The following is a 25,556-nucleotide window of genomic DNA, read 5'->3' on the forward strand; positions in this document are numbered from 1 at the left end:
ATAAGCAACTCTATCTCCTGCTACTCAATTATTCCTGTGCTTCACTTCCAATTCAGCTTCAAATTTAAAATAATTGTATGCAGGTTTGCAGGCATTGCTGTTTTAACATCCTGAGATAATTAATAGCTCTTCAAAACATCTGCTGGACATAAGGGAACACATGGACCAATTTAAATGTCTAAGTTTCAAAAAGCTGAGAGGTAGTGGCAGTAAACTCTAACGCCAGCCAACACAAGCTATTCACAAACAGCCTCAATTTAAGCACGCAAAACCTTAGCACTCACCAATAAGGGCCAAGCCTCCACGTGTCATACGGCTCTATTCCACAAGAAAGTGCATGCCCACTTCAGATTAGGAGAGGAGACTGACTACTACATCAAGGTGGTGGAGCAATGAATGGCATCACATTAATGAACATAAGATGGAGAACACTCGCAAATCACCTGCTATCACAGTGTACAAACTCACCGTAAGCACCAAGCAGTATTACGTCAACTGCAACCCCAGCCTAGGGGTCCTGCAAGAGGAAGGTTTCAGCCATTTGCAGAAGCTCTGACACAGATCCCTTGTACAGGTAACTTAAAGCCACATTTTTACTGTAATCAGGCAAGATATTTTCAGTAATGGTCCTAATGCAGAGACTTCTGGTCCACAGAGCAAACAAAAGCAGCAGTTACATGGAACATATTAACATCTAGAGCAGAAGTGTGCTATTTTACACCTGCCTGACCAATTCTCCAATAACTCTGCTCTAGCTATGGAGCAGATGTGCAATTTATGCTTTACAGCTAGCTCTCACATGGAAGTGCAATAGTAAGGTGAAAACACCTCAAGTCCCTAGGGACAAAAGGGCTAGAAAGGCTACACATTGTGGCCTCTGAAAAAGGCTACTGAGAAGACACTTAAAAAAGGAAAAAAAAGCAGTGGCTACAGCTTTCACAGACTAGCACTTATCAGGTGTCTCAGTTATACAAAATAGTAGAGATCGCTGACATAGGGTGTTTAAGAGCAAAAGGAATGTGGCAGTGAGGTCTACCTGCACTAGAAAACTGCATGAGGAAGACTGCTTAACCAAAGGAGTTCAGGATAAACGAATCCACTGACTGTACATCACTGTTAGTCTATTCCATATCAACAGCAGCAGGTTCCCTCAATGAAAGCATTTCTAGATAGACAGGACTATGCTTAATGGGGGCAGATCATCACAAGGACTAGATAATTTAAATTAAGCATTTCGGCAAACTAAATATTCCCAACTTACTCTCAAGTTACAGAAACATTCCAAACAAAAAAGCAACTATATTAAAAATGCACTACTGCTCATAGAAGTAAGAGCGCAAAGTCTCAGGATTGCACCAGCAGAAAGTATATATATTCACTCATCTCCCTTATAATACAGCCAAGTCCGAAGGTTCATGTCAAGAATAGGTTAGTTCAGTTTCTAGATGCCCAGTCACTAACATTCAGAAATAGAGTAACTTCTCTAGCCAGCAGTCACTGCTGTTCCTACAGAGGCTGGTATAGTTAATGCAAACTTTATTTACAAAAGACACTTAAATTAGTTACTTCATGCCATATGTCCATACAGAATGAACAATTCAAGGATTACATGGAGAAGAATTCACAAAATTAAAAGTGAAATCACTAAAGATCTTCTAAGAGTTAAAAACAAGGAAAAGATCTTAAACACAACTTTACAAATAAAAAAAAAAAACAAGTTATGAGAAACTAGTCTAAACAAGGATTGTTGTTTACAGGTCTGTACACTAAAACTAATACACAGACAGCCTTCTATTATCAGAAATGCTCACTGAGAAGCAGAGTATGTACAAATACTTGTGCCACAATGACTCAACCCCCCAAAATCCACGATATTATACATAAACCGGTTTGTATACATTAGGCCTAAATGAGGCCACTTAACTATGAAGATTTCTAGTTTAGTAAACTAAAGTTGAAGACAGCCCAAACAACAGTGATGCTGTTGCTCTCACATCTTTATTTGCGACTGCTTTTTATTCTCTCCAATCTTTTTTTCAAGTCATCAATATTAGTTCCTGAAGAGGGTAAAGCCAAGGTAGTTCCAATCCCAGAGGAATGAGTCTGATTGGAGTCCAGATCCAGATGTTGGTACTGCTCTCGTGACTCACGGAGCTGGGAGAGCTTACTGTGAAGCATATCTGTAGAGGATGCAACTGCAGGGACTGATGGTTTAGGGAGCAGAGATGTCAAAGGTGGTCTGTCTTCCTGCTGCAGGGTAGGAAAGTGAAATGTTAAGACACATAAGAAATACAAACCATAACCAGTAGCTTTTCATCTTCACAAAAAATACTAAAATCAGAGAAAAGAGAAAGAGGAATACAACACAGATGATCTGGAGCTATAGAGCCAGCTACTGTCAAAGCCAGAACTATGCAAAGCTAACTAGAATACTCAATTATCATGTTTAGCTTGATGTCAGTAGGGAGACAAAGGAACTACCAAGAATTCACAGCAGACCAGTGTTTTACTGCGATGGCCTGCTGCAGTCTTGAACAGCCTGAACTCTAACACCACAAGAGGGAAGTCCATGCTTATGTGCAGCATAGCATCAACCACCAATGAGTTTTGTGAAGGAAGCAGACTTGGATTGATTGGCGAGATTCACTCCAACCTGCCCAAGACTTACAAGGTCAATTCACTGTTCTTTTACCAACATAATACTTTCATCTGCATTAATTACCTCATTACTATCATCCCTCCTCAGAGGCCTGAGCTAATAGGCAAGTTCATGTTTAAGGTTAAAACAGCTATGTGCCTGGATTACTATTTCTACATTAAACATCACTTCTCATACAGCTGAGTGCAACCTTAAATAATTGGCACTAGATTCCTAACACATAGATCACCAGACTGCTAAAGATTTTGGGTGTCAGGTTCTCAATACTGAGCTCATTCCATATTTCTGTGCGTTAGTGTCCATATGCCAAACTTATACAAAACTTCATCCGAAGCCTTCATTCAGCTCTTATGGTTGTTTCATAGCAGAAAGATCTAGAATTTCCACATATTTCAACTGAGGCCAATATATGTCAACCTTTAGAGAACAGTGGTTAAGTTATTTGAGCCTTTCTGAGACTGCTACGTAGCAAGGGAAGATATCAAGCTACAGGGCTGTAGAAACAACTTCCATATACTGCCAAACAAAGTGGACTGAAAATTAAGACTACTTCGGCATGTACTGAGTTTAAAGTTATTTATACCAGGCATGGTGAGATGCAGTGAATAACTAGAACATGCAGCATAATCAAAGGGCATCAGCTCCAATTGTTGTCTGCCTTGGGCATCAGAGCACTAATCATTTAAATTATTTAAGTGCAAATAAAGTGCCTTTCCCAAGGATTTACAAGGCCTAACAAGAACCCTGAGGATTTACAAGGTCTAACAAGAACAATACCTTTGCACTATCAAGGCCACAACGCTGCCTGAGGATTTTTAATCTTTCCAAGTAAACTGAAGGCCCCACTTCCTCCCCATTTGTGTTCCCTATAGATGAAGATACAGTGTGGGTAGAAGCAGGAACACACGATCCTTCCATCTGAGGAGAAATTCCTAGCAGAAAAGGGAAGAAAAGCAAAAAAATAATATTAAAAACATTGGAAGAACATAAACCTCTTAGTTCCTTGAAATAAGATACAATAGATGAAGCATCAGCCAACCTATAAACTACCAAGCCATTTGCATTTGCTAGTATAGGCACATCAGCCCTTTCATTTCCTTGCAAAAACAGTTGAAAGCATAGAAAAGAAATCAAGACATTTCAGAAGTGGCAGCAGAGCAGCTCCAGAAGTAGTGCTGAGGCTGACAGATGAAGAGGGAGGATGGGAAGATGCTGATGTGCATCAGCAGTAACCATGACATTGAAAAGAGACAACTCAGCAACTAGCAGGCTGGGAAATATTTGGAGTCTTCTGTCTTTTAAGTTCAGTAGCATTCTAGGCAGATCACACCACTGATTCTAACCCCTCTTAACATCATCTTCACGTAACTTAAAGCTGCTGCTGCTTCCAATTCCATCTGAAATGGACTTCTGGGAGGCATGTAGCAAGGTTTTTACAGTTTCCCTACCAAAAGGCTAGGAAAGGATTTTACATTATGAAAAAAACCCCTTTCCATTCTGAAATCAACAGCAAGTTCTGAGGCAGTGTGGACAGAGACCTGTTTTCACTAGTCTACTGCAGGTGTACTTAAAATAGATACATGGGGAATTAAGATTAAGCATTTATACTTTAATCTAAATAAAAGACAGTTCCAAGACAAAATAATATCCTTTATGATATCAAACCACTGCAGTTAGTGTGAAAAAAAAAAAAGATAAAATGTGGGCATGTCCGTTCTGTTTTAAAATCTCTAACTCCTTTGTTGTACAGACTTCTAGGACGAAATGCAGAATTTTCTGTCCTATCTATTCAGACATATGCAGGAGGTTCTGAAAGAACCTTACATTCTCCTAAAAAAATAATGTACAGGACAGGGATAGGAGAAGGAGCAGTAGTGAAAGAAAAGGCTAATGTCTCAAAAGACACTCCAAAATGTGAAATAAATGAAAGTTGGAGGTAGTTCTGCCAGACTGTATCAGTTTCCAGTGTTGACTAAGCATTAGCCGCCTTCCCTCTCTAACAGTGCAGTAAATACTAATTACCAAGCCTTCTACACTTACTGTGACAATAGTTATAACACCTCTTTTGTAAACAAAGAACGCACAGCCCCTGTAAATAGGGCCTTATGAAGCAACACAAATGCCAAGAAAATAAGTGACTCACTTTGGAAACCCATAAACAACTACAAAGATTAGTTTCTGCCAGGGGATATGCAACTGCTCTCCTTGTACCTTTGCTTCTCATAAATCAGTTTTGCATTAACACATACCTGTGGAAGCAGGGATGCGTCCTTTCCCTTCCTGTTCTGTTTCTATCAGACGCAGGCCTCTCTCCACATAGCTCCGGAAGAACTGAGAGGAGAGTTTCAGGAAGTACTCGATGTCTGCATCAGAATACTTCTTTTTGTATTCGTACAGCTCTGCCAGACCCTAGGAGAGAAGAGTTCATGTGCATTATACAACTGCTATGTACACCATTCTAATGCAACATGCCCTCTTCCTTGCAGGAAGGGAGCACTTACCTCCTTAGTGCTCTCCTTGGAGCCAATCTTCTTAAATATTTCTGCCAAAATATCAGCTTTAGCCTTTGAAGCCTTTTCCTCCTAAATAAATAAATAAATGGAGACTTCTCAAACAAAGGGAATAAAAATGAAGGGAAGTTAGACAAACGCAGTATCTTCAGACCTGCCAGATGGAGAGAGCTTCCAATATGAAGTGATTACAGCTTTAAACAGCCACTGTTACACAGAATAAGAGTAAAAGCATCATTGAGCTGTAGGACTTCTCAGAAGCCAGTGCTTAAAACGTAGCTTGGATGTAGTTAACTTCTAGTAGATCAAATATAGTAGCTGGCAGTGTAAAACCTAGGCTGCACACCTGAATATTCTGGAAAGCACTTCATCCTGAGGCATGCACAGAATAATCAGGTAATAACAGAAGCACACTGCAAATTCCCAAAACAGCCATAAATAAAAGTGGCACTAGAAGATTACTTCCAACACTAGCTGCAAGTTGGAAAAACAATTACTTCATATTCCACAATTAAAAAATTAAGCTTGTTTAAGTACATTGCATTACATTCCTACTCCCTAACACAGTTACATTACTTACTATGCGAGAAGCCCCCTTTTCTGTATCCTTATCAGCTTTGCTTCCACTGTGGTCCATGGAGTGTTTCATTACACTACACAGATAAGCCTCCAGCTCAGACTCATTTTTGTCATCTATCATTGTTAAATGATCCAAAATCTAAAAGAACAAAGAAAGGAAAAATCTTTAAAGGCTGCATGAACATACAATTTAAAATTACATGACTAGTGACTTCTCTGACCTTGGGCCCTTTCAGCTCACATAGGGTGTGAATCAGAGTCTTCAGTGTCCTCATAGGAAGGTCACTCTTACATTGCTTCAGCTTTTCTTTGGGAAAGACCTTCAAGAAAGTGTGGATTTCCAGTAGAATTCGATCCAGATTGATGCTATTAATGGTTTCTGGAAGAAGACGCACCATTCTCCACAGACACTGGAACGAGAGGCTGACTTAAAGCAAGACAACTCAAGGAAGAAGCATTTAATTATGTAAGGAGAGATTACACAAAACTATCGAGACATTTCACTCTGCTACCACATACAGATGCACACAGCGTTTGTCTGCTCAAGTTATATTTGTGCTGGTACATATCTTCTCTTCATAACTAAATACATATCAAGATCCTTCTTCAGAGTTGATGCACACAAGTAGTGCTGACTTCTCTGCCAACAACAGGAGACTGAATCCTTTGTGTTTAGACATTTCAGCAGATAATGCATACACTACGTACAGCCACAAACAGCATGAGTTCTGTACATTTACCCTCATTAAGAACAGCTAAGCTGTCTCTAAATCTTGCCAGTTATGAAGGGGTACTGCATTACGAAAAAAAAGATTATACCCCTGCTTTAAAAGTAGGCATCTGCATGTTCACTCTGTCTGTCCTTAGAGATGACAAAATATAACCCAGCTCCAGCCTGGGACTGTTTAATCCACAGTGCAGTGCTGTGCCTAAACAAAAACCAGCAAGCAACTCCACACCTCTGGATGGAGTTTGTATCAGTACATAGAAGCTTCTGTGAACTATTAGCCAGGGTTATGCTCCCTCCTGGCATACATAAATTCACTGTACATAAAATTATAATCTTAGAATTCTAAGTTAAGAGTTACAAGAAATATTTCAAGTTATGATCACCTATATAAAGTGATCACCTATATCTGTTCTTACAGGTAGGTTGATTCAGATAAACCAAGCAAGTTCAAAATCCCTACTACAGGCTTACCTTCATGACAAGTTCTGAAAATTTAGGAGAGCTAGCTGTTGTTAGCAGACTGTCTTGGAGCAAAACAAGCAGAGCACTAAAAAGAATTAATTTATAATAGTTACATCAGAGAAATGCTACACACAAAAATAGGCTAACCCCCTTAAAATACCACAGAGACTGACGTTAGTTCAGCAGTTTACAGCCTAAAAAATCACTGAAGCTGGAAAAGGTCTCGAAGATCATCAAGTCCAACCATCAGCCCAACACCATTATGTCTACTAAACCATACCCCGAAGTGCCACATCTAATATGTTTTTTGAACACCTCCAGGGATAGAGACTCCACCATCTCCCTGGGCAGCCTGTTCCAGTGCTTCACCACTCCTTCAGTAACAAAATTTTCCCTAATATGCAATCTAAGCTTCCCCAGCACAACTTCAGGTAATTTCCTCTCATTCTACTCCTAATCACTTGGGAGAAAAGACAGACCTCCACCTCGCCACAATCTCCTTTCGTGTAGTGGTAGAGAGCAATGAGGTCTCCCCTCAGCTTCCTCTTCTCCAGACTAAGCAGCCCCAGTTTCCTAATACCACATCATGTGTTGTAACAACTTTTTCTTTCTAGTATGTTACAAGAGTTTAAGTAGCAGTCTGCTGAACTACAAAGCATATAGAATCATACTAAGCTGGTCTGTTTAGCTCTCCTCCAGCTGTGCAGATGGTGCAGTAAAATTCTGATCACTGCTGACAATCAAGAACAATTCTTCTTTAGCCAGCTGAATAGCATCACTCTTTCTTACAGAATGACTAATGAACAAACTCAGCCACTGAAGAAACACGAGAACAGGTGAATAGGAGCATTAATTGTGCAATTTCATTACATACCTCAAGATGTTGGTCTGGTCAGACTTTTTCAGAACTTTCAGTACCAAGAAGTTGATAGATCGGATGACCTGCTCACCCTCCTCAAGGTCTTCAACCCGAGAATCCAGCATTAATGTAATAAGACTATGCACTAGGTCCTTCAGTACACCAATGGAGGCCTCTCGAGCCAGACTCTCTATCTGAAATAGCTACAAAACAAAGACAATGTTAGAAGATTTCCCTGCACGTAATGCTTAAATATAGGGATTTCCCCAGGCTACACTGTCAAACCATTTGCCATCCCTCACCTCCTGCAACATCAAAAGACAAAAACGCAACTAGGAAGAAGTTCTCTACTGAGCAACTTCTGAAAATACACCACCAATGAAGCACTCGAAAGGTAAGGAATATTAAACTACAGCTTAATAAAAGTGTTAGTGGCTTCATTCTGTAGAAACAACAAATGGACCTTCCTCAATTTCTCATTCCCTGCTCCCTCTCAAAAAGCGCCTTAGTAAGCAGACAACAAGCAACAAACTTTCAGAAATATGACTCAATAGTAATGCAACTTAGGAATACATCACATGTCAGCTCTGGACAGATAACCCATCCTCCTGCAACTTCTGCATAAAAATCACTTGCTCTTCACCCTAACTTTTAGGTCAAAGTCTTACCGAGATCATGCTCCCAAAAACACAGCTGCAAAGTTTGACTATCTCATCTTTGTCTAGCTTTTCATCTGCCATATGTGTACTGTAGATCAGGCGAAGCTGCATGATGGTTGCTATTAAGAACTGGTCAATGTGGCCAGACATAGCTTCAGCTTTGTCTTCCTGTCGGAGAACCTCATCAATCTAAGATTTAAGAACAGAACACCCAAGTCAAGTCAACATAATGCAAACAATGCAAAATGACTATAATTTCCAAAATTTTCTAGAAGAAAGGTCTTCCCCTGATCCATCCATTTGCCAAGGCACTTATATTCTAAGCTTTCACCTTTAATCAGTACCCAGACTTTTATAAATGATCCCAATAAAACCAATTACTGCTCTTTTAAACAGCTGCAATCCTAACACGTACACAAATGAAAACATGAAATGCTGCATTATGGAATCCGGAATTAATAGCTTCAGAAAATATTCTGGATAAAATACTTTTCTAAGCAGTTAAAGCCACTCTAGAAATATGTAAAAGCTATGAGGCAAGACAATTCTTTTGCTGAGGATCCATAAAACATTTGATATTTATAAATTAGCTGGTTAAGCCAGTGAGACCTTCTTCAAACTTGTAGCACACAGTTTACAAAAAAACCAGACCAAAGTTTTTTTTTCACTTCTGTATTAAGAGTCTACTCTGCATTATCCAAGTGGAATTTCTATTGCTAAAGCGAGTCAGATGGCCCCTGTGCACTTAGTTTTGTCATCAGGGAGATTCTGAGCAGAGCCCACGTCACCCGACATGACTGCTCCACCACAGTGCAACTCATCACACTCGCAGACAAACACTTTAGTACACTGATTATACGCTACTTTAATTTCCTTACCTGTGCCAGAGCCTGGATGCTTGCATTTACGTCACCACTAGCTACTTGTGAAACGACGAGGTTGATAATAGAAGCTGTGCTACTGTGCATATCATCAAAGTGCGGGGACACAGCACGGATTCTAAACAATTGAAGAAAACAGGACTCGTTATTCTTCGGACAGTTAGCTCTAATTTACACTGAACTGCTATATTTCAAAGACTGTTTAGAGACAAGGGTTTCATTCTTCACAGGGGACAATCAAGAAAAGAATCATTCCTTTCAGTCTGTTGCACTACTTGTAAAGACACTGATGATACAATTACAAACTTAGGATCCTTTTACTATAAAAAACACAAACAGAACTCGGGTTTTTCATTAGTAATAACCACTCTCCACATTCCAAAACAGTACAACAGACCATCGCTTTGACATCTCTTTTCAAATTGCCTGACAAGATTCCTGCGTAAACAAGTCTGAACGTAGAAACTAGCGTGGTCAATTCAGCTTCCCAAAATAGTTTCTAAGTAGACCTCTTGACTTCACTTAGGAGTTAAAACAAGACTTACTTGGGCTCAGGAATCAAGACTGGCTCGAAGATGTCATCTAGTTTGTGCTGTACAAGTGCTGGCATCTCACATCTAACAGTGCCGTTGTCATTTTCAATTTCATCAAGATCCAGCTGAAATTCCCGTGGAACTGTATGCGCTGGTTCAGAGTGACTGCCCATGTTTCGATTTTGGCTACAGAAACCAGGAGAAAAGTGTTTATTATATATACACAAGAGGCAAGAGTACTAGCACTAGCATCCACTGGTAGCCCTAAAGCTCTCAGAATACCACATATTTTTAAGTTTTTATCTGTGTTTTTTCGTTTTATTAAGGCCCTCTAATAGCTGCCTTTGCCTTTCTCCTGGCCATTAGTAAAACAAGCTCTTGTAGGTCAGAAGAGCAGCTGCCAGTTACTTGCTTCCTAGTTTCCCTTATAAACAGCACTGTTGGATTTTTATTCCAAGATAATGAGCAAGTGGCAAGGGATGCTGTTTCTGAGCTTTTTGTTTCTGGTACTGTTGCCCCAAGCCCTACATGCTCACACACATGCTCAATCTAGTTTGTCCTATATGTCTGCCCTAACAAGTTAAGAACAGGATCCAATCAACACCAAGTTTCACGTAACACAGAGGAAGGCTTCTCAATATTTGTAACAGCTGCCTAACATGGAAGTGCCATGTCTGGCCGCAGTTCAATTTACAATCGCCTTGGCAGAAACCCACACTTCTGGTTTCTTTTTTTTTCTTATGTCAGACATCTGTAAATAACCTAGACCTGGCCATGGTAAACCTGTCACCCTCAGGAAGGGATGACTAGGACAGAAACTGAAAGATACAAGAGCCTTGCTACCAAGGAGTTAGTGGGCAGTACTTACATCCTATAAGTGCGATACATAATTCTGTCCATGGAGAAGCAGTGAAAAAAGGCACAAGACCGTTTAGAAAGATTAAGACAGACAAGACAAAAAAAAGTTTAAGACATTTTGTTTTACAGTATTTGGCCAATCAACATGCAAAGATGATGACACAAGAACTCAAATAACATCGCCAGACATGATATTAGCACATAGACTATGTAGGCCACAGACCGTAATGTATCGTTACACACTTGAGTTTGGAGGACACATCCTCAGCTGGTCCCTTCCGCAGCATGGTAGCATTAGCGCCAACGTTTTGAGTACGCTGAGGTTTCTCCTCTGCCTGTCTCAATGGAGCAGCAGATGGTCTCTTGGCTGACCGTTTTATTCTTTCCTCCAGCATGCTCATGTCTTTCTCAGAAAGCTATAACACACAACACTTTCACTCAATTTGAATTGCATGGATTTTAGAAATACAGGCGTACCACTTATTACTTCAGACTGAAGTTTTCTACTGCCAAGGGTATGAACTGTCAATACTGCCATCTAGCAGCAATCTAATAGGGCCACTTCAGAAGCTAATTAACCCATATCGACAAGATGTAATACTGAGTATAGTTGTTTCTAGCCCACATAATTTCCAAGAAACAAGTCATTGTGGATTCAAACTACAGTGCTATGTATTTCTAATTGTTGCTCGTGTTGCTGTAAAGTTCTAAACAAAAAAACCCCCACCTACCTTTCTATACTCCCTAATTAGGAGCCCAGGCAATGCTTTAGCGCTACAGACCCTGCCACAGAAGCCAGGGTCCTTCTAATAGCTGATCTGTTCAATGCACCCATAATTCAACTTGAACACACGGTAAGCCAACTGAAAACTCCAACTCGTGCATCAAAAAAGAATCACAATTATCTGCTTGTCTACAAGATCAAAGGTTACCAATTAAACAATACGGTTACATTTGAACAACAGTAGCCAGAACAATTTTGTGGCAAGCATTCTCCAGCATCCCTATGATTTAGAAACCTTCCTGAAAAGCCATACATTTTGGGACTAGATGGACCATACTGAAGCTCAGAAAGCCATGGTCAGAAGAAACTGAATGGTTCAGCTGCTACAGTTTTTTTCTTAATCTTGAAAATCCCAAACCAAATGGACTATGCAACACTGAGAAGGCAGACTGCACTCTGAACAACAGTTAAAATAAGATTGGAATCTAAAGCAAACAAACCAAAATTTACCAGATATCAACTGCAAAGCAGTTGGTGGAGATGGGCATAAAAAAACTGCAAAAGCACTCAAGGGAGCCCAGACAAGTAGCTCTTTTTGGCCAAATGAGTTACTCAAGTATCACTATAAATCACAAGTGTTACCTATACAGTTGCTAGCAAGTACCACTTTACAAAGAATTTAATTCCCATGGAAGTCCACGTTTCACTCATTTCTTCCAATGAATGTGCAGGTTATATATCCTACAATCAGAAATGAACCAACTTACCTTCAGAGGATCGACAGTCTAGTTATTTATTTTCAACATTACCAAATGCTCTTGACTAACAGCAAGATGTACCATCAACAATCACATTCAAAACAGTGCAAATCCCTGATAAAAGTGTAAGGACTTGAAAAGAATTATATTTTCTATTTCCAGTTACACTTACATTTCCAATCAACTTGAACACTTGGTCACCATGAACATTATAGACAGTCACAATAGTGTTCAGTGCAGCATTACGCACGGTGTTGTCCCTGTCACCAATATGAATTGCCATTTCTTTTAAGGCTTTCCCTGGAGTTGGCTGGCATACGTTCATGCCATACGATTCAACCAGACATCCAAGCTCTTCCAGGCATTCTAAAGGAAGAAAACAGCATATTCAAGTTTAAAGCTGCTGGGAAGACAGCCTTCCCAATTTCCGTGTTGCCTGCACAACTCGAATGCTCACTGTAGAGAAGTGCCAGTCACAATGCTGATGATAGGTATACTCCAGGAGATTTATGGGATGAACAGTAATAGTGTCTTAAAGCCGTCAGTCATCCTTCACCCTTTCAAGTATTTCCCATTACCATATATGAGCAATATTATGGTTAACTTCACATCTAGGTAGTTTAGACAGCTACAAGCTTACAATGCTGTATTATGTATATAATTTAACTTCCTGGTTATGTCAAGGATGAGATAGTCTCAAGTTGATTAGGAGGTGTTTGTATATTTCAAACATCACACAAAAAATGACAGCTATAATAAAGTTGAGACAAACGTACAGTGTAGATATTTCTTTCTAGAGTCCTCATTAGATTAATCAATTCCCTTAGTAATGTGGAAAACAGTATTGCCACTGTTCTCCCTACTACTGCTTCACCAAGGCAACAAGCCTACTCAAGGGAGACTCAATCTGAATGCTGATACCAATTCAACAGACACCAAAAATAAAAAAACAAGGTTACACCACTTTAAAATCTGATCCTTTAAACATCTCCGAGTTTGTATAAAATGCTATAAATAGGCAAATTTCATATTCCATCAACTGTTATCATGCTATTTGCAAAACAAAGCAATTTCAAGTACTTCTCAATCGCCCAGTTCCTGATGCTCTTCCCCACCTGCACGCTGCTTTGAGTTTTTTGATTTTGTCCCCTCCATGATGAAAGTGAACATCTTGCTAGCTGGATAAATGAGACACATCTTGTTCAGAATGGCACGTACATCCCTGCGGATGACATCTTTTGGTTCTCCTACCTAGTGGAAAAAGGGGAAAACACATTCATGATACTGTCAGCTAGTCTAAACAACATCAGGAAAGCTAGAATTATTCTCAATGCAAAAATCTTTTTTGGTAAATGGCTTTTAAAGGCAAATATACAATATAGAACCAGAGAACCATTTAGGTTGGAAACAACCCTTCAGATCACTGAGTCCAACCATTAACTTAACACGGCCAATTTCACCACTAAACCATGTCCCTAAAGCAGCACATCTACCCATCTCAAATACCTGTAGGGATGGTGACTCAATCATTTCCCCAGGCAGATTGTTCAAGTGCTGGACAACACTTTTGGTAAAGCTATTTCTCCTCAAATCCAATCTAAACCTCCCCTGGCACAACTTGAGGCCATTTCCTCTTGTCCTGTCCCCTGTCACTTGGGAGAAGAAATCAACACTCACCTCTCTACAACCTCCTTTCAGATAGTTGTGGAGAGCAATAAGGTCTCCCCTCAGCCTCCTCTTCTCCAAGCTAAACAACCCCAGTTCCCTCAGCTGCTCTTTGTAATATTTGCTCCCCAGCCCCTTCACCAGCTTTGTTGCTCTTCTCTGGATACGCTCCTCAATGTCCTTGTAGTGAGGGGTCCAAAACTGAGCACAGTATTTGAGGTGCAGCCTCACCAGTGCTGAATACAGGGGCACAATCACTTCCCTGGTCCTGTTGGCCAAGCTGTTTCTGATAGAAGCCAAGATGCCATTGGCCTTGTTGGCCACCTCAGCACACCGCTGGCTCATGTTCAGCAGGCTGTTGACCAGCACTCCCAGGTCTTTTCTGCCAGGCAGCTTTCCAGCCCCTCTTCCCAAAGCCTATAGCATCCCACGGAGTTGTTACAACGCATGTGCAGGACCCAGCACCTTGCCTTGTTGAATCTCATACAGTTGACCTCATCCCATCAAATCCAGCCTGTCCAGATACCTCTACACTTTCTACCCTCAACCCTGTCCAGAACCTTTCTACCCTCAAGAACTTCAACACTCCTGCCCAACTTGGTGTCATCTGCAAACTTATTGAGGGCCTTACTGAGCCCTGAGAACACCACTTGTAACCAGCCACCCTCTGGACTTAACTCTATTCACAATCTTTTTGGAATGAACACATTACAGTGTCTGATGATATCCTGCCATCACATTCCTCATGAAAAATAAGATCAGTTTCTGTATAATGAATCCCACCTTTAGGATAAGATATGGGATGAAAGAGGATGCTTCATTTTCAGTAAGGTGATACTCTTCTTGACTCAGCATATGGAAGAGCACTTTAAGGTATTCAAGTGCTTTCATCAAAACACTCGTGTTGGTATCAAAGAACCGGAGGGTAAGCCACTTTAAGATCAGATCCAGGCAGCTGATGACTCCATCTTTTTCACTCTCCAAGTGCTTGAAAAAAAAAAAATAGGAGGTGTTACAAAATTAAATACGCTGTTCAAGAAAACACAATAAGAATAAACTATGCCTGATAAGATGGTCTATATTTATTGGTTGATTCTTAGAATCGTAAGTGCCCACTCAGAACTTACACAGCTTTCTGAAATTCTAAGGGAATTCTTCAATGAGGGTATTTTCCCTTCTTCCAAGAAACAATATTAATACAATTTAATCATTCCTCTGAAAATTATTTCTATACATGTTCAGGTTTCAGCTTCACAGAACAATGACCCCTGGCTCCTCAGAGAATTCGTATTCGATTTTAATTCAAGTAGAATCATTCATAGCAGAGAAAGATTCTACACAATGACATCTACTAAAACAAACCCAAACTCACCTCAATCATAACAGCCAGTGCTTTGTTGTGGTGCTGAAAGTCTGCATGAAACATCTCATCCTGCAGCCATTTGGCCACACAACTGGACATCTGAGTTTTTAGCTGCTCAATATATTCATCACGGGGAGTAGTGAAATTCCACTTTAAGACCTGTAGAAGGCAGCATTTGGAACTCAAAGCAAGAAATACATTTTATCCCTGAAAGAATCTGCAAATTGCATGCCTTTTAATACCACTCCAGAATCAGTTTCCAAAAGTCTTTTTAGTATCAACAAGTAAGGGGAAAAATCCAGTGACGTTTGCTCACCTGGGCTTACATAACAAGCTTTCGCTATGTGTTTATCTTTAGGCCATTAGCTTAATAATTATCGCTTATAGTGGCTGTTTAAGTTATAGATAGGTCTATTTACTAACATTACAAACAACACGCAAGTTTTAAGTATAAGGATTTCTCTATACAAGACAAGCTTGATAAGCTGGGCTCTTCAAAGTAAGTAAATTAAGCATTTATAACGCATCCTAGAACTGGGAAATTAGTGGACTGTTTTCAGGTGAAAACTCCACAGCACTTCACAACTGAAGACCATTCTCTTGGAAGTGATAACGAGGCCTTCGGCTTTTATGGAAGGGTATAAAGGCACAAAATCTGGAAAGCAGAAGAGAATCACCACAGTAAAGCAGACAGTGGCCAGTGAAAGTCAACTGAAGGACTAGATATTCAGTCCAAGGGGTAGATAGAGACTAGCACTTTCATGCCATAGCATGTTTAATTCCAAATTAAAACCCCAAAGGAATATGTTGGAATTACATTCCTTCAAAGCTTGTGAATGCATTCAGATTTTTCTCACCTTCAGACCTTTCTCATCTTTCATCCTTTGCTCCTTCCCATTTGGGACTATGATAAAAACAGGACCCGACTTATCATCATCTTCCTTCAAATTAGGCTTGCTTAGCATTTTCTTCCCCTGAACACCCTGAAAAAATCAAGGTATTAACAGGCAAGAGAAGACATATATACATCTCAGCCCCAGCAACTGCACATGTTAGATAACCAACTTCATGCTGCATTTGCATACAAGAGCCAAAGAGAAGCTGGAAAATAATGCCTATTAGAATTTTAAAAGTATGTGCTCTGCTGCTGTGAAAGCAATACTCACGACAGTGTGCACAGGAGTACCCTGTGAAATATGACATCACTCTCAACCAGTGTGCTAGTCACTCACACACATTCCTAAAATCCAACATGGTACCTGGTTGATAGATTTGCTTTTGCTCACAATGGTTCTGCCTTTGCTGAAGCTTGTATTAGCTTTGGACAGTCTGGTATTACCCTTGGACATACTGCTATTAACATGTGACTGCTGCAAATAAGCCACAGAAAAGGCTTTGTTGTTAGACAGCTATTTACTGTTAGAGTTACCATTCCAAACCTTTTAACGTGTTCACAGCACAGGCATTAACTCTAGCATCAGGTTTGACAGAAGAACATGTTTATTTAGGCAAATCTACAACATCCTTCAAGGTCTGTTCACTCCCTCCTGCCATGAACCTAGACCTACACCAAGTGTTCTCATAAAAGCACTACTTTAGACCATGGAGGCAATGGGACTATAGAATAATTTGGGGTTTTTTAGTTATAGACATAGGACAAACTTTGAAGTTAATAGCAAAAAAGTTACTGCACCATCAAACAGAAAAATCTAACCACAAATTCAAATGTAATCAGTTGAGATTATTATTAGGCATTTAAGCGCCTTTCTTCCCTTTTTGCACTTGTGATTGAATCATAGAATCACTAGGTTGGAAAGGACCTACTGGATCCTTTCCAGTAGGTTGAATGAGTTCAACCATTCCTAACAATCCCTAAACCATGCCCCTCAGCACCACATCCACCCTTCCTTTAAACACCTCCAGGGAAGGCGACTCAACCACCTCCCTGGGCAGCGTGTTCCAGTGCCCAATGACCGACCCTTCCTGTGAAAAATTTTTTCCTGATGTCCAGCCCGAACCTCCCCTGGCACAGCTTGAGGCCATTCCCTCTTGTCCTGTCACTTGGAAGAAGAGGCCAGCTCCCTCCTCTCCACAACCTCCTTTCAGGTAGTTGTAGAGAGTAATAAGGTCTCCCCTCAGCCTCCTCTTCTCAAGGCTAAACAACCCCAGCTCTCTCAGCCGCTCCTCGCAAGACTTGTTCTCCAGCCCCCTCACCAGCTTCGTTGCTCTTCTCTGGACATGCTCCAGAGCCTCAACACCCTTCTTGTGCTGAGGGGCCCAGAACTGAACACAGTATTCGAGTGGTGTCTCACCAGTGCTGAGTAGAGGGAGAATAACCTCCCTGGACCTGCTGGTCACACCGTTTCTCATACAAGCCAAGACGCCATTGGCCTTCTTGGCCACCTGGGCACACTACTGGCTCATGTTCATTCGGCTGTCCACCAACACCCCCCCAGGACCTTCTCCCCCAGGCAGCTTTCTAGCCAGACTTCTCGTAGTCTGTAGTGCTGCATAGGGTTGTTTTGCCCCATGTGCAGGACCCAGCAGTGAGAATATTCTACCTTTCTTACTTTAAAGAAGAGACATCTTTTGATACACGGGCTCAAAATTCGTGTTCGAAGTATAACATTGGAACTGCAATTGTAAGAATGAATTCTCAACAGTATGAAATCAAAGTGGCCAAGCAGATTTAGAACACAGACTGAACTGCTCAGAAGGCTACATTTTTGACAACAGATCAAGAATTATATACGTAATGACCAAAGTAGTGGTTAAGTAGGTGATATGGGAACACTTGTAATTTCAGAACTCGGACAAGCATAGACAGTTCAGTAAAAGCAGTCCCAGGATGCGCTATACTCTTCTACCTGTAACATATTAACAAGCGACAGCTATTAACTTCATAGAACTGATTTTATACAATATGAAATCAACATACTTTAGCTTTAGAGGAGGCAGATCCTGCTTTGGCTTTTTTGGGATCAGGCTTGGATTCCATGGTATTGGATCCCGAATCTTCGGCAAGTGCTGGAGGAACAACAGACAATTTCAAATTACCAGCAAGCCTATTTTAGATCAGCGCAGTTTTCCAGTCTCATGATAGAAGAAAAACTGTCATAGACAATACGCTTATCATACAGAGGTCTGAGGATTTTAGACACATAAGAGAAGTTCCTTAAATTCCATGTTAGCATACAAAGTCTCATAGTACGTTAGCAAATTTTTTATTATCAAAACAATTTAAAAATGCACACATACATATACTGTGCAAGTTAATGCCTACAGCTGTCACTGCAATCAGGCTCAGCAGGAAAGCTAGACCCAGCAGAGAGGTAAGTGAGGATAACTGCCTTAAATCACTTGTTCCCTAATCCCTACTCTTTTGCATTGGCACAAACATTCTGGTAGCCGCACAGTGAACCATACTAAGGAAATAGTCCAGATAAAAATTAATATGAAAGCATTTTGCAAAGTGTTATGCTAATATCTGACTAGTATTATAAACCCCACTCCCCACCTGCTAAGTTTTAGCTTCAATACCAAGCAGATATTTTCACAGAGCAGCGGACAGATGGTTGTGTGGAAAGGCAAAACCCTCCTACATTATAAGTTGAGTCAACTGCAAGTAAGAGCATAACTGCAGATGGAACTCACTAAATCACACAGCTATTTGTAATCCTAACTATGTTGAATTTCTCTCTTCCTGCCAAGTCTGGAATGTCAAAAAGCTTCAAAAATCCACCTTTTTCTCACTCATTTCCCAGAACGTAGGAGACATTACCTGATGCAGGTTGGAATTTGGCTGGAGCTGCTCCCCCTACCACTCTGGAAGATGCTTTAGCAGGAGGAGCCGGTTTGGCTGGCACATTGGCTTTGGCTTTCTCAAGCATCGCCAGTACCTGGTCTTTGGAAGTTGGCTAGAGAATACAAGGAGGAAAAAAGCGGTAAGTTTGGAAAGATTAGCAATACTCATTATTAATACCTGCCACAGGCAAGGAAAACAACAGTTTGAAACAATTTATTCTTTTAACATCTTCCAGGAAGATTTATCATAAAACATCAATATTTCTGTTCTGAGATAAAACACCTTTCCATTAAGTTTATTCTGCAAGACCTATAGAAAAGAAGTGAACCAGCAATCTGTTCTAGGTGAGCTATTCTATGATGTTAATCAAGTGCCCTAACAGATTCAGAACTCAGCAGTCCGTAAGATACACCAAATTGCCAGAAGCCATCTTCAAGCACGCATTCAAAGGCATACAGCTGGACAGTAAGTAGTATGGAGGCTATCTGCAGGTAGATTTTTACAGAAGAAAAGCAGAGTGAATAAATGTCAGGCTTCTGAAGTGATAAACCTGTGGTGGCTGTAGTCTTTCTGAAGTAAACACTAACTCACAACCTCTTGATACTATTTTTAGGCTCCCTTAAAAATATTCAATGCAGACAAGCTTACATGACTCAAAACAACATACAAAATTGTGAGTGTGACTTGCTAGTATCTACTAATTTAAAGTCACATTATCTAATCTTAGTGACAGAAACACCTTCAGCTTGCTGGTAGCTTTTGCCATCTTCTCAAAGCCCAGATGAATCATAAAGAACGGCAGGGCATCCTGTGCCTTTTTGCGCACATCCCCATTTCGATCTTCAAGGCAGGAGTACAGGTGAGGCACACATAAGAGTAGGTCAGAAGGAACAGAACGGAGGGTAGGCAACTTCTCAGCCAACCAACCAAGAAGCTGAAAGAAAGTTTTAAAATAAAAGTTCTTGAAGAATCACTCTCAGCACTCTTGTCAGGCCACAAGAGCCTGAATAGTAGTCCTTTGCATACCTCTATATAGGTAGGAAAGCCCCCCCACCCCAACCTCTGTTCAGACAAATATTCTTAACCAACGCCAACTTTCACATCAGCAATTGAAAAAAAATGTTTAAATTAACTACAGTATGTTAGGAAGCAGCTAGTCTTCAAACTTGGAGCCTGGTCTCTTAATACCGCATGGGCTGTTTCTTCCTTTTCAAAGTACACCAGCATTTCAGCTGCTGATGTTATTATCAACTGCAAACATATCTATGCCTTTGTTTCAGAGTTCTGGTCTTCAATAACAAGTGATTGAGAGAAAACATGTTAGCTCTTATAATTCTGATCAAAACAGACAAGTCTCATTTTGGAGGTAACGAAATCAGAATGACAGCTATCATGCAGAAAGCTCATTATTAGCTTTTTGAGGCTTAACAGTTTTACATCAGTACGAAGACAGAGCTACTTGCTTACTCAAGGAATAGTAGCATCGTGTCATTTCAGTCTGCATAGAGAAATGCAGTCCATAGAAAGTAAGGTTTTTCTCATTAGAGACACACTAGAAGTTTACTTAAAAGAAGCCTACCTCTTGTCTTAGGAATGGATTTTCTTTTTTGAGCTCCTCAGACAGGTCTTCCCCTTCCAACCACTCTTTCATGCCAGTTTGTTCAGCCCAGGCATTCACAGTTGCTAGTGCAGCAGCACGAACATTATTCTATAGCAAGAACAAGATTTAAGAAGAAAAATCCTAAAAAGGGGTCAGGAGAGGCAATAGATTCATCCTTCCTATGAAAGGAAAACGCTTCTACATCACAGGTTCCAAAATCTGTTTTTATTCACTGCTTGAGATGTCTAAGATGCAATAGAATTTAGTTCTAGTGATTGTATCAGCTGCAGAAATCACCCAATCAGACACTGTATCTACCATCATTAAAAACAAAGTCAATAAGAGGGACAACAAGGACAACAACTTTGTACCTGCTACAAGTCATTGATGGGAATTTTGAAAGTCTCCTACCCCTCAAACAAGCTAAAAAATAAGGTTAGTGATTTAAGTAATGCTTAAAATAGACTTAGCACACTCATAAATCAAGACAAGTGGGTTATGGAGCCTGTTGTTAGAGCACTCTTATTTAGGACATATGAACGAAAGTCAAGTCACGAACAGGGGAGCCCTCAAACTCCTACCAATTTCCATCTTTTTTTTTTCCAAGCAAAATTTAGAACAGCGTCCTTTTCTGAAAAAGCTGTGTGAAGTTAGAACTCAGATGGAATTCTTAACAGACATGGTTCTTCAAAACATTATCAATACAGACATGACTTTGTATGTATGATTCCCTCCTGTAAGCTGAATTTTTGAGGCAAGCTGATAATGCAGACTCATTTAGCTTTTGTATGCATGAATTTAAAATGTAAAGGTAAAATCAGGCATGTATCTAGCAAGAAGTAAGGATCCTACCAGCTTGCCCATCTTTGATCTCACTGAAGAAAAGAAACAAATCATGTGCTGCAGGTAAAGAGATGTTCATCAGCCTTGATGTTCATCAGCTTGGGTTCCTATGACCCAAGCTTAATTTGTCTTCAATCATGCTACAAGCTGTTGATTATCCTCAACTATTCATTGGGTCCACTATTGACATTTTGAAGTACAGCTCAAAAAGGATCCCCCTCATGTTCAAAAACTCTAGCAACCAGATAAACCACGTAATCTTGCCGTACATCAATAAAGTTAATACTGTAACATGTATGCCATCCTGTTAGCACTACAGTGCTTACAAGCAACACTGGTATTACGCATTTTAGTTAGAGTACCAGCTAACCACAGCTGGTTTTAACCTTAAGCCAAATACTTGGAACTGAAGGGAATTTGCTATTTCCTCAAAATAAGTGGGAAATAAAGGAAGAGACCAACTTAATCTTGTAAAATCTCAGTTCTTTAAGACTCTGAGAGAAAACAATCTGAACTAAGCATTTTTATTTAGCCCTAGTCCTTTCCATTGCCTGGGACAGGCAGATCCAGTTTCTGCTCTTTTTCCTGCTCGCATTCAGAGCTCAGACTTCTGAAGTATGCCAGCTCTGATAATTCCCTGTGACTTCCGGCACCAGGCATTGGCATCTTCCCAAGCCTTCTTCACTCACTGCTTCAAATAGCACTTTCCCATTGTCCTAACTTTGATTTTGACACAGCATCATGACAAGCTCAACAACGACAATTTACAAGCTTCAGTGTCTGTTGGAAGTGTCCTGTTCCTACATAGAGTTCAAAAGGTCGCCTACACAGAAACAGACAACAGTGTACACCTGAATCCACAGTGATACATAAAAAGAACAAAAGCTGTACAAGAAACACTTTACCAAGCAAACCTGACTAGTGTCTAGCATATTGTACTTTCAATATTAGAATTACACATACAGTCACCACATTTAATTTTTCAAAGCTGAATTACGCCACAGACTGGGTTTATTTACAAGCACGAAAACACATCTCAGGCAATATGTTCAAACACACTTCCAGATGATTCATAGTTGGTTAATAAGCTGTAGTTTAGGCAAGAACCTTTAACAAAAAAAAATTCTAAGCTCCGAAAGAAGTTTTAACTACCATTCAGCAACCCAAACCAAGTCCAAACAGCGATATTCTCAGGCACAGCTCAGACAGTAAGCAGCAAAAGAGAAGGATCTTGACTGTCCTACCTTACTGTCTCCTAGGACTGTAATGACAGGAATGCCCAGGTTTTTCACGTATTGCTTGATATTGGGGCCCATTGCTGTTGCTAACTGCTGAAGAATGCTCAGTGTTTGCTGCACCTGCATATAAACAAAGTCTTTGAATAAAATACTGTTACAACCATGTGCACTAAACTCCAAAGTCATATGCAGAAAAGTAACACTGCTGTACACACACCTAGACTTTTAGGTTAGAATACCTGCTCAGTGGGATCTATTCCCAACTTCAAATTCATCACATAGAAAAATAATTTCTCTGTGCTGAGTAAATTAAGATTCTACTAAAAATATTTTCGAACAAGGGACACTTCCCTTGTGTCACAAGCGAAGCCATTATTCAAACTTGAATTGGGGGGGTTTATTTATTTATTTTATATTTGCTTACACTGCATTCAGAGTAGAGGCAGATTTCCCCTTTTTTGGAAGGCTTTAATGCAGAGACAAATGCAACTATTTACAAAAGTAAGCAAATAGATGATCTAGAAATACACAGTTCACTCTTCCAATTGTTGATTTAATGACATTGCAGCAAACTGAGCAATAAGCAAAGTTCAGACATTATAATCAGTTTGTCTTAAGTTGTAAGCTGGAAACAGCTGAAACAGGATTTTGAATAACATACCAGGATTTTATTTGAGTCATTGAGACGACTCTTCAAAGCAGCTGGAAGTTCTCCAATGTTTGGCTGTATGAACTTAGCCTCATTTATTATGCTTGTCACTTCATCTAGACCTTCCTTTCTGATTTTCCAGTTTTTATCTCCAATCTTAGCCACTAGTTCAGCTGTGATCTTATCGCTGTAGGAGAAAAATGTACAAAGCCCATTTCCTTAATTTTGCATCTTTTAGTATTTGAGTATTTTAACAACACAGATTTCTGCTTAGAAAGTGTTCATAAACACTTAGAAGTTTTGAAATGCAGTGGAAGTATGTCTTCAGCCTGTAGAATCCAAACCTACCCAATATCTGTTCTTGGCAAGAGATCCACAACATCATTCCCAACATCCTCCTGTTCCTCTTCCTCACCATCATCTCCACCTCCTGCACTGTGCCCAGAAATGCCACGAGTTGGCACAGGTGCCGTCTGCCCTTGCATCTGCAAGTAACACAAAAATCAGCAACAATTATTTTACAATTTTTCATTTGACATTAAAAATAAAAACACTTGCATGATACAAACGGCCAACAGACTTCTACGACCTTATGCTAGTCAAACAAAACCAGAAGTTTGCCAGGAAAAAAGTAACTACTGACATAGCTAGACATAAGTTCACAGCTGCTTTGGTAAGCTATCTTAAAAAAATCTGGTTCATGCATGAAAACACAGGTTGGATCACAATATTACTACAGGTTCCAGCTACTTAAGCTTCCAAGTAGTTTTAACATTACTTGGTAATAAGCACACTCCGCACCTTTTCAAATTCTGCATCTATCTGGGAGAGCAGGGCTGGCTTCTCATCCTCAAAAAACATTCGCAAAGGAGGTCCCACATAAAGGTACATGACTCCAAGCAAGGTAATGGCAGATGTCCTTACAGCCTGTCAAAAAAAGTATAGAAGCACTCAGTCTTCAAATTAAGGATTAATAATAATCCAGGATTAAAATTCTAAGTTTACTTACTGGGTTAGTTGCAGCAAGAGCTGTCTTCACATTACTGATGAAAGCTTTGACATTCAGTCTGGGGGGGGAAAAAAGGTATCTCCCATAAGTAAAATGCAACACAAGAAGCACCAACAAGAAACAAAATCATCAGAATATGCTGAAGAAAAAAAGTGTGCTAAGAACAGATTTGTACAACTAATTTACAAGCAGAGAAGATATCTGCGCTTATAATATCATACATACAGTGTAGATGGTGGCTATTTAAATAACTCCTGAAAGAGATCAGTTTGGCGAACAGCCTAGTATGAAAATCAATACAGCGAACATAAGATAATAACAGTCTCTGATATCAATTACGGCTGCATAGCTTCTCAAACCATATTACCCAAATGATTGCTACAACCTATCTTGACAGATGAATCTAGAATATTTTTAAGCACCTGATATATGGCTACATAATAAAGGCGAGGGGGCTTTTTTTTGTTTTGGGTTTGTTTGTTTGTTTTTTTTAGTATCCCAGGATCCTCCAGAAAAAAAGCACAAATTTCAAAAAGGAATTTACACGACAAAGAAACGAAGGTTTGGATTACTTAATCTTCTATATCATCACTGAATTCAATAGAAGGAAAAACAGGCAAACACAGAAGCTTCCTTTGTGCAGCCTCAAACAAACACTGCTCTAGTATCATATCTACACATAGATTATACTTCTGGAAATACATACTTTTCAGGGAATTTACTGAATAAGAGAGTTGATTTTCCAGGCTTACTCAATGTTGCTATCCATCTAAAAGCTGCAAAACAACTTGTACAGGCATAGAAGCTGTCCAAGTAGCCATATAAATGAGTATTTAAAGTCCCAACTGCTTAGAAATTTTGTTCTCTTGAGTAAACTATTACATATGCCTGACCACATTCAGTTAAGGGACTGCAGATTAAAAATTAAGAAATGCTATCCCTGGCTCTGATGAAGAATCCATTTATTAGTCTCATAGTGCCAGATGCAACAATGGCTATTTTGTTGGCTAAAACTTTGTTCTGTTATCAGCCTCAAAATCTCTCTCAAGGAGAACAATAAGCATTCTGGTCAGTACTGTTCTATAGGCTGCCAGGTTTCGTTTTTTTAAAACTATGAAATACAATAATCCACCTGGGTGCAGGTCTATCGAAGTAGAACAGGGACAACAGAC

At 39.9% G+C, this 25,556-nt stretch overlaps 1 protein-coding gene and 1 non-coding gene across 7 annotated transcripts in view; both read right to left on the reverse strand.

The window, feature by feature from the left end:
* CKAP5 (cytoskeleton associated protein 5) overlaps positions 1–25,556 on the reverse strand; it is a 51,791-nt gene continuing 26,235 nt past the window's right edge. For 3 of the 6 annotated variants that reach the window (XM_054067594.1, XM_054067596.1, XM_054067595.1), the window contains exons 19-46: positions 24,385–24,442; positions 24,177–24,302; positions 23,724–23,860; positions 23,388–23,562; positions 22,733–22,846; positions 20,625–20,753; positions 19,785–19,979; positions 19,022–19,157; positions 18,179–18,267; positions 16,500–16,610; positions 16,098–16,223; positions 15,250–15,399; positions 14,661–14,864; positions 13,328–13,463; positions 12,385–12,578; positions 10,974–11,146; positions 10,741–10,764; positions 9,885–10,058; positions 9,337–9,457; positions 8,468–8,647; positions 7,815–8,002; positions 6,950–7,025; positions 5,970–6,158; positions 5,750–5,887; positions 5,161–5,241; positions 4,909–5,068; positions 3,437–3,591; positions 1–2,250 (exon numbers count right to left, since the gene is read on the reverse strand). In XM_054067594.1, the coding sequence (XP_053923569.1) occupies positions 1,999–2,250; positions 3,437–3,591; positions 4,909–5,068; positions 5,161–5,241; positions 5,750–5,887; positions 5,970–6,158; positions 6,950–7,025; positions 7,815–8,002; positions 8,468–8,647; positions 9,337–9,457; positions 9,885–10,058; positions 10,741–10,764; positions 10,974–11,146; positions 12,385–12,578; positions 13,328–13,463; positions 14,661–14,864; positions 15,250–15,399; positions 16,098–16,223; positions 16,500–16,610; positions 18,179–18,267; positions 19,022–19,157; positions 19,785–19,979; positions 20,625–20,753; positions 22,733–22,846; positions 23,388–23,562; positions 23,724–23,860; positions 24,177–24,302; positions 24,385–24,442 (3,991 nt within the window). In that variant the 3' untranslated portion in view covers positions 1–1,998. The remainder of the gene's footprint in view (positions 2,251–3,436; positions 3,592–4,908; positions 5,069–5,160; positions 5,242–5,749; positions 5,888–5,969; positions 6,159–6,949; positions 7,026–7,814; positions 8,003–8,467; positions 8,648–9,336; positions 9,458–9,884; positions 10,059–10,740; positions 10,765–10,973; positions 11,147–12,384; positions 12,579–13,327; positions 13,464–14,660; positions 14,865–15,249; positions 15,400–16,097; positions 16,224–16,499; positions 16,611–18,178; positions 18,268–19,021; positions 19,158–19,784; positions 19,980–20,624; positions 20,754–22,732; positions 22,847–23,387; positions 23,563–23,723; positions 23,861–24,176; positions 24,303–24,384; positions 24,443–25,556) is intronic. The other 3 variants (XM_054067598.1, XM_054067597.1, XM_054067599.1) reach the window with 3 other exon arrangements.
* Positions 9,179–9,289, reverse strand: LOC128852439 (small nucleolar RNA SNORD67). Its single transcript, XR_008450280.1, has one exon. It is a non-coding gene; the product is annotated as a small nucleolar RNA SNORD67 (small nucleolar RNA).

The sequence above is a fragment of the Cuculus canorus genome, chromosome 5 (assembly GCF_017976375.1).
Source record: "Cuculus canorus isolate bCucCan1 chromosome 5, bCucCan1.pri, whole genome shotgun sequence".
Taxonomy (NCBI): Eukaryota; Metazoa; Chordata; class Aves; order Cuculiformes; family Cuculidae; genus Cuculus; species Cuculus canorus.